This window comes from Anolis sagrei, chromosome 1 (genome assembly GCF_037176765.1).
Source record: "Anolis sagrei isolate rAnoSag1 chromosome 1, rAnoSag1.mat, whole genome shotgun sequence".
Classification (NCBI taxonomy): domain Eukaryota; kingdom Metazoa; phylum Chordata; class Lepidosauria; order Squamata; family Dactyloidae; genus Anolis; species Anolis sagrei.
Window position 1 is genome coordinate 205,863,682 of NC_090021.1, and position 18,570 is coordinate 205,882,251.

Sequence of the window (18,570 nt, forward strand, 5' to 3'; positions counted from 1 at the left end):
GCAGAAAACCCCACATTATCTGAGTGTGGACTCAGATAACCCAGTTCAAAGCAGATATTGTGGGATTTTCTGCCTTGATATTCTGGGATACAGGACTGTGTGGAAGGGCCCTATGTCTCTTTTTTATCACTCTCCTTTGCAAATTTCATATAATTTTGTTAATTCAAACCATGTCCCACACCAGTCATGTCTTTTGTGGAGGGGAGAAATCCTACTGTTATGAAGTCCCTTGATTATGAACAGCATTCACATTATACTTAGAGAACAAGTCACAAGAATTTCCCACATCTATGAAACAAATGAACGCAACTCTGGCAAAGATGACTAATTGCAAAGTACACTTTCTTATAACTAAATAAGCAGCATTGTATGAATCCAACATTATCCAATAGCTAGGGTTCTAAGTACATTTTGGAGCTTTTGTGGCAAAGATATAACATGGATTACATTTTCCACCTGGTCAGTTCCAGCTTCAAATCCCATGTTTGGTAAATATAGAAAGACTCCCGGTACCTTTCAAAGTAGATAAAACAAAAGAGCTTAAATAGAAGCCTAACTATGGTGGATGTCTCTCAGCTAGATCATCAAAAGCAGGTAGCTTATAGAGCTGCGCAAATGAATTAAGGGAAGTAATGGAAACACGAGTTCAAAAAATGTAAGCTGTCACGCGCCCCTAATTAGCTGTTCTGCTTTAATGTCCTAATTCATGTCTCTTTGAAGTTAGGAAACATTTTCAAAAGTCAGGACCGCTGTTCACTTTGTTGTATTTTATTGAACACCCCTTATAACACAGCTTTGGGCAAACACAGTTGCTTCTACAAATGACTGTTCTTGCCCAAACAGAATGAAGTCCATTTATATCAACATTCCTCAGCAAAGCCCATCAAGTATTCTGTACTACCTGCCCTGGGGACACTACTACAGGTTTTTTGTTTTGTTTTGTTTTTTTGGTGGGGCCTATTAAAAACAACTTCATTTCTCCAGCTCCTCTGCAATCTCGACTCCTGCTTCTTTATTGCTCCTTCTTCTTCTTACACCATTCCAGCCCCCAGCTTTACCTTCCTTCAGAAAGCCAGGGTTTGTTGCTTAAAGCACTCAGTTTGATTTGGTTTAAAAGAAGATGGGCCAGACATGTAAAGCCTTCATTATAATTCCTCTGATGGTAAAGGAAAACAAATATACTTCCTTCACTTCCACCCTAACTGCTTTCTGGTTTCTAGTTTCTATAGGTTCCAGTTTCCGCCACACTTTCCAAATGGGTCCCAATGTTCTGCTTCTCTTTGTATTCTGCGAAGAGGAGAAATAAGGTATACCTTATGCCTTATGCCTACCATCCAACAATTGATTCAATTGGTCTACTTTAGGTGGGATTAACCAATAGAACTCCCTCTGCACTGACATACAATGAAGTTTGAAGCTGCATTATATGGTCAGTGTAGACTCATATGACACACTTCAACTGCATTATATGATTCCTCATTGGCATTATATAGCATTGTAGATAAGGCCTAGGATGTTGGTCTTTATGGACTGGTATTGATACAGGATGACATTCTGGTCAGTGCTTACAGTGCTGTATAACATACTTACAGCTTTGTAAAGTTAGTCATTCACACATGATTGTGGCAACATGGCACAATCATAAATGCCCCTCCCCCATGCACCTTAAAAGCCAAGCAGATGTACCAGCCAAGGAGGTCTCTGCTGCAGACAAGCGTAGAGATGAAGAATGCTCTTTGTACATCAAGCAGCAAGACAAAGAGCAGCAACAGGTTCTTTGTACCATGGTTCACTAGTGGAAAGAGGTTGGATGCAGCATCTTCTGGTGTCCTGCTTTCAAGCAACACTATATTCCTTGGATGATTCAGCTGCCTGGCTTTTAAGGTGAGTTTGGGAAGTCAGAGCAGAAAACTAATCATAGCTATGTCATCACAAGTGCATCACCAAAGCAAGAGTTTGAACCTTATCTAAATAACACAAATCAAGTTTGACTAACCATTTATAATGGCTTTGGGGTATTTTTTAAAATATCTACCAGTGTTACTGAATGTGAAATAGCTTCATATTCTTTGCTTTCAGAGGGCCAGTACTTATCTTCTTTATTATAATTGTTGTAGTTATGAGATCTATATGCTATGGTGATCCCTACACATGCAAATGTTATGCCAGCTGAGAATTGATGTATCTGCTGCCAAAGTGCTCACAATTCAGTTTGATTAATTCTAGGATAGAACTAATATCAGACGCTGCAAATTCACTCACTGTCTTCCCAATATACTTAATGTTTTTGTATATGTATGAAGCCTCTTTGTCATTTCACAGCAATAAACAGGGGCAACATGGAAGAACTGAACAGAGTACAGCATTGAATATTCCCAAATATGCAAAGAAATGTCCAAGGTTACATGTCTTACAGAAACATGTTTTTCTGACATGCTTAAATAAGTTGTGCATACAAAGCAGTATAAAGGTCACTTGATAGTCTATGACATGCAAGTTGCAGCCTAAGTCCTCCGTTCCTTCAGATGACTCCTTAGGAGCGATGACAGGGGCTGGACTCATACGAAAATTAACAACAACAACAACAAGCTTTATTTATATCCTGCCCCCTCTCCCCAGATGGATTTGGGGTGGCTTACAACAAAACAAACAAATACAATAAATAATATAACACAGACACTAATCACATATCAATTAATAAAAACAAAATAGCAGATGAATGTAAACATAAATAAATAAACAATTTAAAAAACCTCTAAAACCAGTATATAACACCATTTAAAACTAATCATTCCTATGATCAGAGTATCCAGGATATTAATTATAGTTCTAATATCCATTTAAAATCCTGTCTGATAAGGTGGTTGATACTTTTAGCCATTATTAAAAGGCTGCTTAAACAGCCAGGTTTTCAAAGGCTTTCTAAATGTTATGAGGGTAGGTACTTGTCTAATTTTCCTGGGGAGGGCATTCCAAAGTCAGGGGGGCACTATCGAGAAGGCCCTCTCCCTTGTCTCCACCAACCTCGCTTTTGAGGGAGGTGGGATCGAGAGGAGGGCCTTCGCTGCTGATCTTATAGCTTGAACAGGTTCATAAGAAGAGATGTGGTCATGTAAATAGGCAAGAGCCAAACCGTTTGGGCTTTATATGAATTAGGTCTGAAAACAGATCAGCAACCAATGGAGCTGCTTTAAATAGGATAGAATTTCTTTGGCAATACGCAAATGTCCTTACCTCTTGGGCAATAGATATCTGGAGCCCACTGATTGCATTCATAGTTGTCAACTGCTTGTTCACAGGTGAAACATTTGAAACCACCTGGATATGGAGTAGCTGAAAAATGTAAACATAACAATGAAATCACATTGTGAACTACTTTCATCCATCCATCAATCCATGCACACACAATGAGCTAGGAACTCATTTTTCAAATGAGCTGCTTTTGTAACAAGTTAATTTTTTGCATTAATTTGCTACAGTGGAGTTATCTTTTTCTGTAATGTCAATAGCTGTAATTCACTACTATAAGTGGAATAAGAACAGATAATTCCCTATTACTAGATAATGGTTATGTGTGCTTTGATTTATTCTAATAAGAGGAAAGGAAACATTCCAACAGTTGGCTGTCTTGTACTGCCAGTATTGAGCAGCAAGCAATGAAGAAAAGGACAAAAGGGCAGTCAACAACAAGGAGGCACACATGGAGGGAGAGAGAAGGGTGCACACCATTTACACCAGGGGTTCCCAAACTGAGGCCCATGGGCCGGATGTGGCCATCCAAGGTCATTTACCCAGCCTCCGCCCAAAACTTTAGACAGGATCGTGTTAAGTCTGAAATGACTTGAAGGCACACAACAACAACAACAACAACCCTAACTGATTTGACTATCTTATCAGCCAAAAGCAGGCCCACACTTCCCATTGAAATACTGGGAATATTGGTTAAAACTGTTCTTTATTTTTAATATAGTTTTGTTCTTTCATGGGTTTTTTTTTGCACCTAGATATGTGCAGTGTACATAGGAATTCATTCATTTTTTTCCAAACTATACTTCGGCCCTGCAACAGTCTGAGGTACCATGTCTTTAAAGGTTTGAGGGCTCCTGATTCACACACTGAAAGCATGAGGGCTAGGAACTTGGGTTAGTTCAATTAAAAAATAGCCTGCCTTTTCTGCCTTCCATCCCAAATAATCTGAAGTAGAAGGCATCTAGGGAATATCGTATCAGCCATTATTTGTTCTCTCTTTAAACAAGTGGGGAAAGGTAGGAAGAGTAAAAAAAATGACAAAGGAGAGAGCTGATGATTTATAGCTAATTTAAGTGTGCCCTCATGTACTGCCTGTGTGATCACCAATCATCTCTAGCTCCATATATTCTACAGCAGGAGTCTTCAACTTTTTTCAAACCAGAACTCACCCAGACTGGAAAAAATTAAATGTTAGCAGGCACAATAAAAAGGATACTAAGCTATATAATGCAACCCCTCACTTAATGCAGTTAACTCAGGGTAACAGCCTTCATAACCTCCTGTAAGGAAAGGTCCAACCGATTCCACTGTCAAACCACTCTTACCATTAAGAAGTTTTAAATCATGGTCCACACAAACCTACCTGCCCTGGCATCTATGTCCGCCCTGTAGCACAGCAAATAAAAAGTATAGGCGCTCTTCTACAGCTCAGCAAGTATATGGGAAGTATCTCAAATTTCCCTTCCTGCACCACTCTGCCATGGTCTCTAAACGGGACCGGTTTGAACCAGATTCTGTGGAGATGGTTTCACTTCTCTCCCTTGAAACACAGCAGCAACAGGACTGGAGTCCTAACCATCCAGTTGGGCCAATCTTAGTTTGGTCCCACTGGATAGATTGTTCCAACGGTAGCTCTGGAGACCTCCTGGCCATCACAAGGCACCTTTGCCAATGTCAAGTTGAAGAAGGGAGGAGTCCCCCTTCTTTTCACCAGGTTGTGCAAGCTGTTCACCAGAGCTCAGTAGTCAATGCTGTAACAACACACAATGTAAAAGATAATTGCCTCCCCCTTTTCCCTACACCAGTGGTTTTCAACCTGTGGGTCCCCAAATGTTTTGTCCTTCAACTCCCAGAAATCCTAACAGCTGGTAAACTGACTGGGATTTCTGGGAGTTGTAGGGCAAAACACCAAGGGACCCACAGGTTGAGAACCACTGCCCTGCACAGAGTGTGCTGAAATCTCCTTTTACCTACACAGAGGCTTGCACTAGTCCATGTGAAGAGTTGGATCTGTTCAAATTGGAACTGGCCCAGCTGCACGCACCAACCCTGAAGTGTGGACTTTTCCAGAGTTTCAGGTAAATTTCAGATTATTCTCCAACTTCTGCTAATGTAGTGCAAAATCAGATTAGCCAGTTTTACTCCATGTTAGGCACCATAAGTCCCTGAATGTCACATGGACATCCAGGAGTGACTTTCGTCCTGATTCAGAGTATTAGCCTATGTAGATAAGCCCCCAGATTTCTAATTGTTCCCTATAATAAACTCATCCAGTTCCCTCCTCACAGCTCTTTCCTCAAAAGACTTATTTTCCAATCTACTCAGTTCTCCCTCTGACTGCCTTCCAGTTTTAAGGAGCAGCTCTCAAAGCTCTGAAGAAGTTCAGAAATCCATGAGTCAGATGGGGCAGGTGCCAACAAAAACTCTAAAACCAATCTGTCTGCTGGCACAGGCTCAACTCACTACAATTACCTACACCTGTTCCACAGCCTTCTTAAAGTACAATGACCAAAGGCAAAGATATAGTACTGCTTCAAAAACAAAACAACACGCACCAGAAAAATGCTTCCATCTAGCTGGGGGGAAAGGTGCATCATTGCTGGACAAAGCATTCAGACAAGTGCTAGTACTTGGTGGAATGTAAGAGGAGGGGGGGGGGATCACTCTCATGTGGTCTCTACACTGTATTTATTTTATTTATTTCAAACATTTATACCCCGTCCTTCTCAACCCTCAAGGGGGGACTCTGGGCGGCTTATAACTGGCAACAATTTGATTCTGCAACTTACAAAAACAATAGCAACACAATTACACAATGAATAAAAACATTAGGTTTAAATCAATCTAAAACATTGATTTTGTGTTGCTGTAAACGTGCAACACAACTCTGCAAATTGTCACTTCTATGCACGTCTACTCAAAAGGCATGTCTGCTCTACTTACTCTCAGATAAGTATGCAAGTATATTCAATATTACAGCCTTAAACTTGGTCCATTTAGCAATTTGCTTTCTGCTACTTGGACTACTGGGACCAGTAATTTTTGCTTCTGTGCACACTTGCATACTTGGATGCACGTCTCTATAGAGAAGATATATCTAGCAAATTATCATTATAGCCACCAGTTACCATCCCAGAATTCTCAGAGTCAAAGTGTGACCAAGCTGGTAATATTAAAACACTGTTAACTGAGTTGCTGAAGCCTTTCTAAGGTTAAGGAGTTCTCTTTATGTGAATTTTCTGCATCAATTTCACTAACTATGCTACTCCTGCAAAATACTACATTTCTTAACAGAATCAAATAAATAATAGAAAACAGGAGAAATTATAAAATTTCAGAGTGTAACATTTGTAGTTGTCAACAAAGAAATGAGGATTTGGGGGAGGGATTCCTTACTTGTCCGAATGTATCTCCCTTTACGACCCACCTCGGAGATTAAGATCATCGGGAGAGGCCCTGCTCTCAATCTCATCATCCTCGCAAGGGCGACTGGTGGGGACGAGAGACAGGGCCTTTTCGGTGGTGGTCCCCCAGCTGTGGAAAGCCCTCCCTAATGAAATCAGACCAGCTCCCTCCCGCCTATCCTTTAGGGGGGAAAAATTAAAACTTGGTTGTGAGACCAAGCATTCAAGCAGCAGGCGCAGCATTAACAATGAGAATGATTTATTGGACTGACAACAGACTGACCTGGATTATGACTTGAACTTGCCTAATTTTAATTTAATGTTTATATATGTGATATTTCAATGATTGTTTTAAATGTAAATTGTTGTTATAATTGTCTTGTTTGGACATCTAATGGTTGCTGATTGTGAGGCTGCCCTGAATCCCCCCCCCCCCCCGGGGGATGAGAAGGACGGGATACAAATGTATGAAATAAATAAATAAATAACTTCCTGTGGAAATATGCCATGTTCAATTTCACAAAAAGGGGGGGCCTTGGTGGAACAGTGGCTTAAACGACTGAGATGCTGTACTTGCTGACCAAAATGTCACAGGTTCGAATCTGGGGACAGGGGGTGAGTTCCTGCTGTTAACCCCAGCTTCTGCCAACCTACAGTCTGAAAACATGCAAATGTAAGTAGATTAATAGGTACTGCTTCTGCAGGAAGATAATGGCGCTCCATGCAGTCATGCTGGCCCCATGACCTTGGAGGTGTCTACAGACAACATTGGCTCTTCACTTTAGAAATGGAGATGAGCACCAACCCCCCAGAGTCAGACACGACTGGACTTAATGTCAGGGAGAAACCTTTACCTTTACCTTATGCAATATTCAATTTCACAAAAAGAATTATGCCAACATTTAAAATTGATTTCTCAACCTAAAATTGCACAATCGTCTTGATGATCAGCACTAAAGTTGATCTCTCCTTTCCAGAAGTGCTGTTTTGGATAACGGCCATTGTAAGACTGTCTTCTTTCCAGAAATACTTGAATTGCCAGAACTTTTCTTCTATATTCTCTAAAAGCCACCTGAAAAATAATTTCTTTCATTTTGCTGCAGGGGAAAAATGGAAAACTCTTGTAGAGATTTTAGGCAAGTAGCCTAAATCAATGTCATATATCATACTATCGTTCGTAGCTTACAAAGGGAGCCTTGGGCCATGGAACACTTGTATAGCTTATTCCTGTGTTCTGAGAACAAATTAGTTTGTTCCTAAAGAAAGATTTTTAAAAACACTTTACACCCTATTCCAGCAGTGGAAAAAACTCCCACCTTTCTCAGTACCCTTAAATATGATGCCAAGGTATATGTTTTTAATAAGAAGGTTTTTGGGGGGACGTGAATGGGTTTAGGCTGAGAGTCACTTCTCAGCACCATAACTATAGTCCTCACATACCTATAAATCACACAAAATATTCCAGCTTTAATTTAAAATTTAATTTCTATTTCACTATTAGCTACCTTGACTGTATTTTAGGCAGAACGACACTATGAAAATAAATAAATAAATAAAATCGGCTCTTCATAATTTGGTTCTCCTTATTATATTTTGATGGAATTGTAATGTTCTAACATTCTAATATAATGAGTTTGAAACTAGCCCAGAGGGATAGCTTAAGATGATGCCCTATGATTTTCAATCACAAAAGCTTGGCAGCACTGGGCAACAGGCATTTTAATCGGGTTTTACAATCACAGAACTGCAACTAGAATCCCAAGAGTTTTACCCAGGTTTGTGATAACCAATATATGAAAGAGCCAGAAAAAAATGTTGGATAGTGTGATGCATACAAACTTTGTTTCATACACTACACTATTTAAAACATTGTGCATAAAGTTACCTTCAGGCAATGTGTGTAAGATCTATATGAAACATAAATGAATGTCTTCTTTAGATTTGGGTTCCAGCTTCAAGATATCTCATTATATAAAAGGTAAACGTTTCCCCTTGACATTAAGTCTAGTCAGGTCCGACTCTGAGGGGTGGTGCTCATCTCCATTTCTAAGCCGAAGAGTTGCTGTTGTCCGTAGATGCCTCCAAGGTCATGTAGCCGGCATGATTGCATGGAGCATCACTACCTTCCTACTCATATTTGCATGTTTTTGAACTGCTAAGTTGGCAGAGGCTGGGGCTAACAGCTTACCCCGCTCCTCAGATTCGAACCACTGACCTTTCAGTCAGCAAGTTCAGCAGCTCAGCAGTTTAAACCGCGGCACAACCAAGGGTTCCATATCTCATTATATAAGTACAATAGAGTCTCCCTTATTCAACATAAACGAACTTTGGATAAGCTAAAATGTTGGATATTAAGGAAGGATTAAGGGAAAGCCTATTAAACATTAAATTATGTTATGATTTTACAAATTAAGCACTAAAACATCATGTTTTACAACAAACCGACAGAAAATTCAATTCAATACATGGTATTGTTATGTAGTATTTACTGTATTTACAAATTTAGCATCAAAACATCGCTATGTATTGAAACAGCAGTGGATCTGTGCAGAAAGCAGACCGCGTTGGATAATACAGAACACTGGATGCGCAAAGGTTGGATAAGCCAACCTCTGTATGCAAATGAAGGTATCGCAAAATCAAAAAAATAAATAAATCCCAAATCCAAAACATTTCTGGCCCAGAGCATTACAGACAAGGAATATGCAACTTATATTTATATGCCTATAATGGTAACGTTGGATACCTATATGTTCGCACATATACTATTATTCTATGGAAATGTGACTTTTATTTCCTGTGCTGATCTATGACTGAAATAAATGATTTGATTTAATTTGATAAATAGCAAGACAAAGACAATTTGAAAAACAAAGTCAAATTGAAAGCATTTTTGTTAAAAACAACAGCAGCAGCAGCAACAGCAGCAAATAGCCCAATTCCAAATTGGTGGTATAGCTCTCACAGTTTTCAGCTCTTCCAAGAAATTCAAATTACAGTATATGTGTATTAGAGAACCCACATCTAATGCAGGTGCAGTCTGAGCAGAAGGAGGAAATGATCTCCCACTGGGAGAACTCCATGGTGCTCTGCCTCCTATCGATAGAGGAGATGGGAGCAAAGAGAGAGAGGCAGGCGGGGAGGGAGGGAAATGGGGATTGGAAAGCTGTGGAGGTGCTTGGTACAGTAAAAAAAATAATCCTGGTACTGAAAGGAAGTTTCAAAGAACAGCAGTCACAGCTGTGTGGGATTCCAGTTTTGGCTCATGATCAGAGAAGTTACTAAGCCTAATAGACTGCGGTCTGGGGCACAAGGCCACACCGTCCCTTAAGAGAACCATTCTAAAGGAAATCAAAAGAGACTGCCCAGTGTCCCAAAATTGCCTGTAACTATATCCAGTCATTAACTTCTCTTGGTCAACAACTGTGCCCAATCATTGTAAGAAAACAAGGAGATTTATCAAAGAATAAAAATAAAAATTAGCACTGCAGATAAAAAGGGGGAGGTAACACAAGAGCAAAGGAAGTTGCTTTTAATTCTGAGCACTTTATAGAGCATTTTAAAACCAGCACAAAGATAGAAGCTGGCCTCAGTTTTACATGTACGGCGCAACATTGAGGAGTTAAAGATAAATGGTTGAAACAGAAAGGAGTGTGAATATTAGAAGAAAAGAAATGATATGAATGACTACCAGCAATGAGCCAAGATTAACCATGAGTGGCCACTAGTATCACAGGAAGTAGTTACAGTACATTTGCATGGCAATCTGTTTTTTTCTATTCCTCTCATATTACATATTATTTTGAATTATTTCAGAACATTTGGCTTGTTCTGAAAGTGTCAAAGGACGTATGTTTAAAATGTAGCATGTGGCATGGCTACTGCTCACTGAAATGTAAGTGTAGGAGATCGAATTTGGGTGGAATGGGGTTTTGTCCCTGTTCTAGTCTAAATCTGTATTAGATTCCTTTCATCTCCAGTTTGTGTAGAAAACCAAAGGGCTTCCATAAAGTGGTTGGGGGCCTTTTTTCCTTTGTAAACTACAGATGATAAACACCAGATTTTGGTTTCTAGAGATGCCAAAAGGTTGGAGAGTAGTAGCATTCACAACAAAGTTACTTTACGTTACTTTACTTACGTTTTAGTTGGTGTTATTTTAATTGTTGTTTTTAATTACTCATGTTTAAATTGCTTGGTTTTTATTGCAATTGTTTATTTAATATATGTGTGTATGGTATCAAATTGCTGCCTATTGTAAGGCCGCCCTGAGTCCCCTCCGGGGTGAGAAAGGCAGGATACAAATATGATGAATGAATGAATAAATAAATTTACACCAGAAAGCCTGACTGCTCATTGGCAGGCCTGGTCTACATAGAAACTGACTACAAATTGGCCCTCCACTTTCGCAGGTGTCAGACTGACATGAGTTTGAAACCTGCTTCTTGCTGACGTTGGAGCTTCCATTCACCTGGCAGCCCCATCCTCAGGAGGTGAGCGAGGAGGTTGGTTCAGGAAGCACGAGTGCCATGAATCCCTGTTCCTTTTGGTATTGCAGAGGAATCAGATCCAGTGGAAATATGTGGCACATAGGAAGATGAGGAGAAACTAGATCTGTCAGGTAAGTCAGCAGAGCCAGTTCCTCATTAATGTATCTGCTCCATTTGTATTTCCCTTCCTTTCTTGGGTGAAACAGAGACTCACAGCAAGCAGGTAAGAGGAGGAGACATCACTTCACTTAACCAGCAGATCTGACTCCTCTTCCTGCCTTCCACAAATCTCTGCTCTATGCAGGCAAAGGAAGACACTGGGGGAACAGGAACACATAACACGCAGGAGGAGGAAGTAGATCCATTGGGGCTAGTTCTCTTCTAGCTTTCCACATGTTACAGGTCCCCTTAGTATCTTCCTCCCTTTGCCAAGATGAAAGAGAGACTCATACCATCAGAAGAGGGGAGACTTGTGCCACATCAAAAGAGGAAAAGGATCCAAGATCCACTAGGAAAGTGAAGTGGCATGTGGCACTAGGGATTGCAACAGTGTTGTCTTACCCCTGCCATCACAGGAAATATTTGTGTTTTTTCAATTTTTTTGCACACTTAAGCCTTATAAAAGTGAGTACACAATTGTATTGTTTGGACTTATGGGAGCTGATCCATGGCACAGTTTTGAGCATCCTCGCTTGAGGAGAGCACCAGTCTTCAGTGATCTAACATGTATAAAATCTCCCTACTTCACACTATCTTCCCATTTGAGAAAGGAACTATTTCCTACAGAAGCTAGGCAGCACAACCAATCCATCATTTTTGCTCCTTGAATGTTAGCTTGTTTCCCTCATTGCACAGGCTTTGCAGAGATGGGTGCCTCATTCTCCAAAGATGAATAATAGAATCATAGAGTTGGAAGAGACCTCGTGGGCCATCCAGTCCAACTGGAGTTGGAAGAAGGAAAATTGCATTCAAAGCACCCCCTTACTTGAAGGATGAAGGTAGACAATATCTTTCACTGTGAAGTCTCTGGCTTGGATTCCCTTCAGGCAGTCTGATGCCAAACTAAGGAGCAGGACCCAGGCCAATGTGGGCCAAGATTCCATTGCAGAGGGGCAGCCTCAAACATGCGGATTTCTTGGGAGTACGTTCTTCTTGTATCCAGAAGATGTATGCACCTAAAACCACATAAAGACAAACAAAAGAATAGATGAGCAGACCAAGTAGCTAGATTTCACATCTGTATACAGATTGTGTATCCCTTATACAAAATACTTGGGAGCAGAAGTGTTTTGGGTTTCAGATTTGTATGGAGTTTGCAATACCTACATTTGTATATACAGACATAATGAGATATCTTGGAAATGGGACACCCATCTAAACATGAAATTCATTTATGCTGTAAAAATACCTTATACACAGAGCCTGAAGGTAATTTTATACTATATTTTAAATAATTTTGTGCATGAAACAAAGTTTGTGTACATTCAACTATGATAAAGCAAAGGTGCCACTGTCTTGGTCGCCCATGTGGACAATTTGGGATTTTAGAGTATTTTGGATTTCCAGATAAGGCATCCAAGTAGTACAATAAAATTGAAAAGAGAAAATAGCTGTTATTTTGATCAAGATGGATAATTTGCTCTGGCATACATGACATTTTCTCTACAGACAACATCACTGAAGGTGGTCTGTGTTGTGGTATAGACATTCCCATGTAGATCTATTCATGAGAAAATTTATGTTTAAAGCACTCACTGGAGCAACATAAGTATATGGCTTAACTAGTCTTCAATCAAATGGGTGTATACTAATTCTATGGACATTACAATAAGATCACAGGGTGTCTTACCAAAATCACCTCTTTATTTAGTCCACTGTGCTATCAAACAACACATCATAATATTCAGAATGAGAATCCCTGTGGGGGCTCAAGGATGAAGATGAGGTAAAGGCAAAGAGATGCGATCCATAATACCTGGTAAAATTCCACACACTCTTCTATTTATTTTTTTCAAAGGGCCTGCAATTCACTGGGAATTATCACCTTCAACATGATGGGTACTTTTTAATTTGAAAAACCATTATTATCAAGTTACCAAAGAAAATTATTATTGGCAAAATACTAGTTAAATGTTGAGTCTTTGTTGACAGCATACAATTTTAGTCTGCATCTTTTGAAACTTGGTTTCAGCACACTAAAATGCTGAAGACATCATAACAACCAGAAAATGCACTTTCTGAGGACAAGGACCCTTTTACACTACACATGCTATGGTTGATTACACTTAACCTGTGATGGCAACGGCCTATGGAATCCTGGGTTTATAGTTTAGGGCAAGAGGCTTTAGACTTCTCAAAGACCTCCTTTGGTTCTTCTGGTCAAATTACAAGTCCAAGATTTCACAGGATGCAGATATGGACATAAAAATGGAATTGTAGTGCTATAATTGGGATTATACAAAACAGAATTGTAGTGAAAGAGCCCCAAGTGTCAACCACTGAACAAAGATGTGCCAACATAGGCCATTTCTCAATATCAAACCATATTAAGAGTTAGATAACATTGTTTTAATTAAGCATCACAATTGTCCCCACAATTGTCCTAATTGAAAAGATTTTAAGAGCCTTTCCAGACAGGCCTTAGATCCCAGGATCTGAACCCAGGATTTCAGCTTTAAACTGGATTATATGAGTCCGCACTGCCAGATAATCTGTGATAAACAGAAAACCTGGGATATTGGGCCTGTCTGTAAGGGCCCAAAGAAAGCTCCAGGAGAGGATGTAAAAGCACTGAGGCCCCATCTAGACTGCCATATAATCCACTTTCTGAATCCAGATTATCTCCTTTGAACTGGATTATATGGTGGTGTAGACTCATATAATCCAGTTCAAAGCAGATAATCTGGATTCATGGCAGTGTACATCCAGCCTGACTTACTTCTGGTAGGATTTCAAAAGCATGATCATACAAGTAGTTTTGCAGTATAAAGCCGTCCTGGTAATCAGGTAACTGTTCATCCCTTCTTTCCATTCCCCACTGACAAAACCAATTACTTCAGAGTAGCTAATTACTAGTAATTAAGGAAGTGGAACTAGGCTACTTGAAGAAGTGCTACATACACGACGGTCCCTCCATGGCTCCACTTGCCAGAAACGTTTTTGAAGCCTCAAGCTTGGATTAGTCTGACTTTTTGGTAGAACCCTGAAGGAGGCAAGTGCAATTGATTTTGCAAAGTCTTTCCATCTTAATTTCCAGCTCTGCAAACCATCCTAATCAATCAAACTTGTGAAAATGGTGAGAGAAACACAATATGATGCAATGTAAGGTGCAGTCAACAATCACAAAGCTAAAAGCAATATTATAATACTCCAGCAAAGATTATTCAAAAGTATATATCCAAGCTTTTATGTGGCATCCCACAAGGTGCCATTCTATCCCCAATCCTTTTTAATATTTATATGAAACCGCTCGGAGAAATCATCCGTAGGGGCAGGTGTCATGAATGACTTTTCAATGATTTTAAAACATAGGTTCTTTTTATTGCAATTTCCAGTGTGAGAATGTATATCAGATTACAGAAAACATTTAGACAAAGAATGACATTGGACATACAGACATATAGATTCTGTGCAACTACATTGGATTTACAATTACATTGGTTAATAAACAAACAAAGGGGAATTACATTTTTCACTCAACATTCACACACAAGTACACGCATTCATCCACATGCATCCAAAATATTACCATATCCTTTTCTCCCTCCTTGGAGAAGCACCTGTTAGGCCAGACCCTGCTTTCCTGCAGCCTGCCAACGTATAGTTCCATAACTTCCATAACACCGTAACTTCAAAATGCTGAAATGCCAAAATGTCTTCCTTAAGAACGATGCCAAGGACCAGATCTCTGTTTTCCATACAGCAGAAACTGACTCCCTGCACAAAATCTAAGACTCCAAAAGCGCACTTCTTCCTCTTCCCTTGAGAAAGAAGCTCCAAAGTGACCAGACTGCTCCCGTGCAGATCTGCCACTCTCCAAATACACCATCTCTCTCCTTCCCATGAAGCAGAGCATGGCGGGTGAACAAACTCCTCAGGACTGCCACACTTTGAGTATTATTAGATTGAGTCTTTTATAGTAATATTCTGTTGATGTAGTCCCAAAGTTGTAAATTAATGATAGATGTCTTCCATCCTGGATCCATCTCAGTGTTGATCTTCTTAATTGGTGTTAACAAACACAAGGCTTGTGTTGACTTCCTTCTTAACATAAGTAATGTTGCAAACATTTCTGTTATCACTGTCCCAGTTCTTATCAGGGTTTCTCATTAGCAAGTCCAGCAAGCAGGTAGTTAGTCATTGCAGGCCTTAAAATTATACTGGTGTTTCCAAAATTATTAACTCAATCCATCCATTCATCTTCCATTCATCCAGTCATTCCCACACATCATATTAAATTCATATTTGTCAAATCTGCACATTGAATTTCTTATTACACAGGGTGTTATTAGTATGTTGATGACTCCCAAATATATTTCTCCACGCCTTCAAAAACAGCCTCAGATAGTATGTCTCCTTTGAATAAATGCCTGGAGGAGGTAAAACAAACTGAATTTGGACCCTGACAAAATAGAGGTGCTTGCCATCAAGGGTCCTAATCTGGGAATGGAGGTGTGCCAACCAGTTCTGGATGGGGTTACAGTCCCCCTGAAAGAATGTGTTTGCAGCTTGGGAGTGTTCTTGGATCCATCTCTATGAATGTCAACCCTAATAGATTTGATGGTCAGGAGTGCTTAGACTGATACACCCTTCCTAAATTTGGAGGACCTAAAGATGGTAGTGCACGTACTGGTTACCTCAAGGTTGGACTTCTGCAATGAGCTTTACATTGGGCTACCTTTGTACCAAGTTCGGAAACTCCAATTGGTTCAAAATGCAGCAGCCAGATTGGTAAGAGGAACATCCTTGAATGAGTATATTACACAGATCCTAAAGTCACTCCATTAGCTACCAATTAGTTTCTGGGCAAAGTTCAAAGTGTTGGTTTCGGCCTTTAAAGTTCTACATGGTTTGGGTCCAGTTCAGCGGCCGCCCTAAAACTGTGGAACAACCTGCCGGAAGAGCTCTGACAGCTAAATGAGTTGTCAGAATTTTAAACCTACCTCAAGACCTATCTCTTCCAGCTGGCCTACCCAGCCAGTTTTCATTACAAATTTTTAAGTTGTCTCTTTATGTTTAATCTTTTTTCCTGTGTATTTTAATATGTATTTTTAGAAATATCTTTTAATATGTGTATTTTAACAATTGTGTGTTTTTAGTGATGTTGTAACCCACCTCAAACCATGAGGAGAGGCGGGTAAGAAATATAATAATAATAATAATAATTATTATTATTATTATTATTATTATTATGCTGTTGACACAAAAACACAGATCAAACACTTCCCAAGCATCTAGGACTGTATGATGTATTTTCAAATGATGTGCACAATAATAATAATAATAATAATAATAATAATAATAATAATAGTATTATTATTATTATCATTACCATTATTATAATTTAATATAGAAGAAAACGTGATGAGATGTACAGTGCTCTTAGGTCCATTTGTTAAGCAGTATATTTGTTCTATTTTGCATTGATCTGCTCTCCTAACCAAGAACCTTGTTTCTTGCAATATGCTCTTAAGAAAGAACAGTTACATCAGCAAGAAGGGAAAATATTCATGACAGTCAATCAAATGCAAGGAATGATCTCAATCGGAAGTAGATGGGGAGTGAAGGCCATTTTGGGAGCTGAGGGCCATTTTACCAGTTTGTCAAATATCTGAGATCTCAACATATAAATCATCCAGGGGAAAAAGAGCAAAGCTTAGTAGAATGTTTTTCAATAGGTACATTGAAAATTAGGTAAAACATTCCTGGAATGGAAACTGGCAACTTTGCTCTTCCGTATTCCCCAAATAATGATAGGCAAAATCTTCCTCTCTACATTTTTTAAAAACCCACTCATTAGTATTCATTGAGTGTTGCTATATTTAATCAAAGTTAATCTCTAATAGCCTTCTCTGGAGCAATTTCATATTTTACATTGCATCCTACACCTGCAGACTTTTCTCCAGTTTTACAGTGCATGCAGGGTAGGTGACTGCCTAGGTGACAAAACCGTAGCCATGCCTACAATCCAATCCAATCAAATCACATATTAGAAATACCTTGTGAGCATATCTCAGTTAAAGTCTCTGAGAAAGAAGCTCCTTTTTACAATGTCTTTTTATGGGCATCCAACCCAGCCCTCATTTTCCTGTCTTCTGCTCATCATAACGTGTTTGTTTTTTAGGTTATTGGCACTGGAAGGATGTTGAAGGTGTCAGGATTTGGAAATTACCTGACATTTTCTAAGTGATAGCAGAGTTAATACCTCTGGCCTAGTAATCACCCATGAAAGCATTAAGCCACTGTGATTAGAGCATGGTGGTTTATGCAATGGGAGTGGTATATAGGTTGTAGTTATACTGAGTAAGTTTGAAGTGAGTTAGATTGATTGGAGAATTACTGTTGTGAGTAGTGAGGAAAAAGAAGTTGTAAAGTTTCTATATTTTGCATACTGCTGCAACCAAGGAGAAAGAAAAGCCTTCCTGCTTATTTGGGAAAGAACAAAAGTCTCTGCATGTTTTGTTCTTTGAGTAGAAAACCACCATAACTGTGTTTTTGGATACCTGGTTCCTTAATCAGAACTAATAGAGTCACTTCCGCAAGAATGGGAGTTTTATGACTGCATAGAACCCCTTGATAAAAGGGTTAAAATAGACTGGGTTGTAGCAATAAAACACAACTGGGAAAATGGGATTCTACTCTAGGTGGAACCAGATGAAGACAATTGGAATTGCCCTCTCAATTTGTGAGTTGCCATCCAGTGTGAGAATTCTGAATAGATATGAGAGAGATTTATGAATTACCAAACCACTGATGGCTGATAGTCATGATGGCAGTATAAACTATCTCAAGGAATCTTGAATTGCCATGTCTTCATAATATGGTAACCTGGGATCTGTAGGTAATGAATTACTTAGAATTTTCTACTAGAGAGGTCAAATGCACATTTATAAGACTTTCAAGTACTTTGACCAAATGGTACTGTTCCATTATCTGGGTGGAGGCCAAAAGGAGGTGCTAGACAGGGAAGGATAATCCTTCCCGGTGGCACAATGAATTAAACCCCTGTGTCGGCAGGACTGCTGACCAAAAGGTCAGTGGTTCGAACCCGGAGAGTGGGGTGAGCTCCTGCTTGTTGGCTCTAGCTTCTCATGTGGTGGCATGAGAGAAGCCTCCCACAAGATGGTAAAACATCCAGGCATTCCCTGGGCAACATTCTTGCAGAAGGCCAATTCTCTCACACCAGAAGTGACTTTAAGTTTGTCAAGTTG

General features: G+C 39.5%; 1 protein-coding gene across 2 annotated transcripts in view; it reads right to left on the bottom strand.

The window, feature by feature from the left end:
- Positions 1-18,570, bottom strand: part of LYPD6 (LY6/PLAUR domain containing 6) — a 90,247-nt gene that overhangs the window by 11,927 nt on the left and 59,750 nt on the right. For both annotated transcript variants that reach the window (XM_060776540.2, XM_060776551.2), the window contains exons 2-3: positions 12,126-12,315; positions 3,235-3,333 (exon numbers count right to left, since the gene is read on the bottom strand). In XM_060776540.2, coding sequence (XP_060632523.2) covers positions 3,235-3,333; positions 12,126-12,243 — 217 coding nt within the window. In that variant the 5' untranslated portion in view covers positions 12,244-12,315. The remainder of the gene's footprint in view (positions 1-3,234; positions 3,334-12,125; positions 12,316-18,570) is intronic.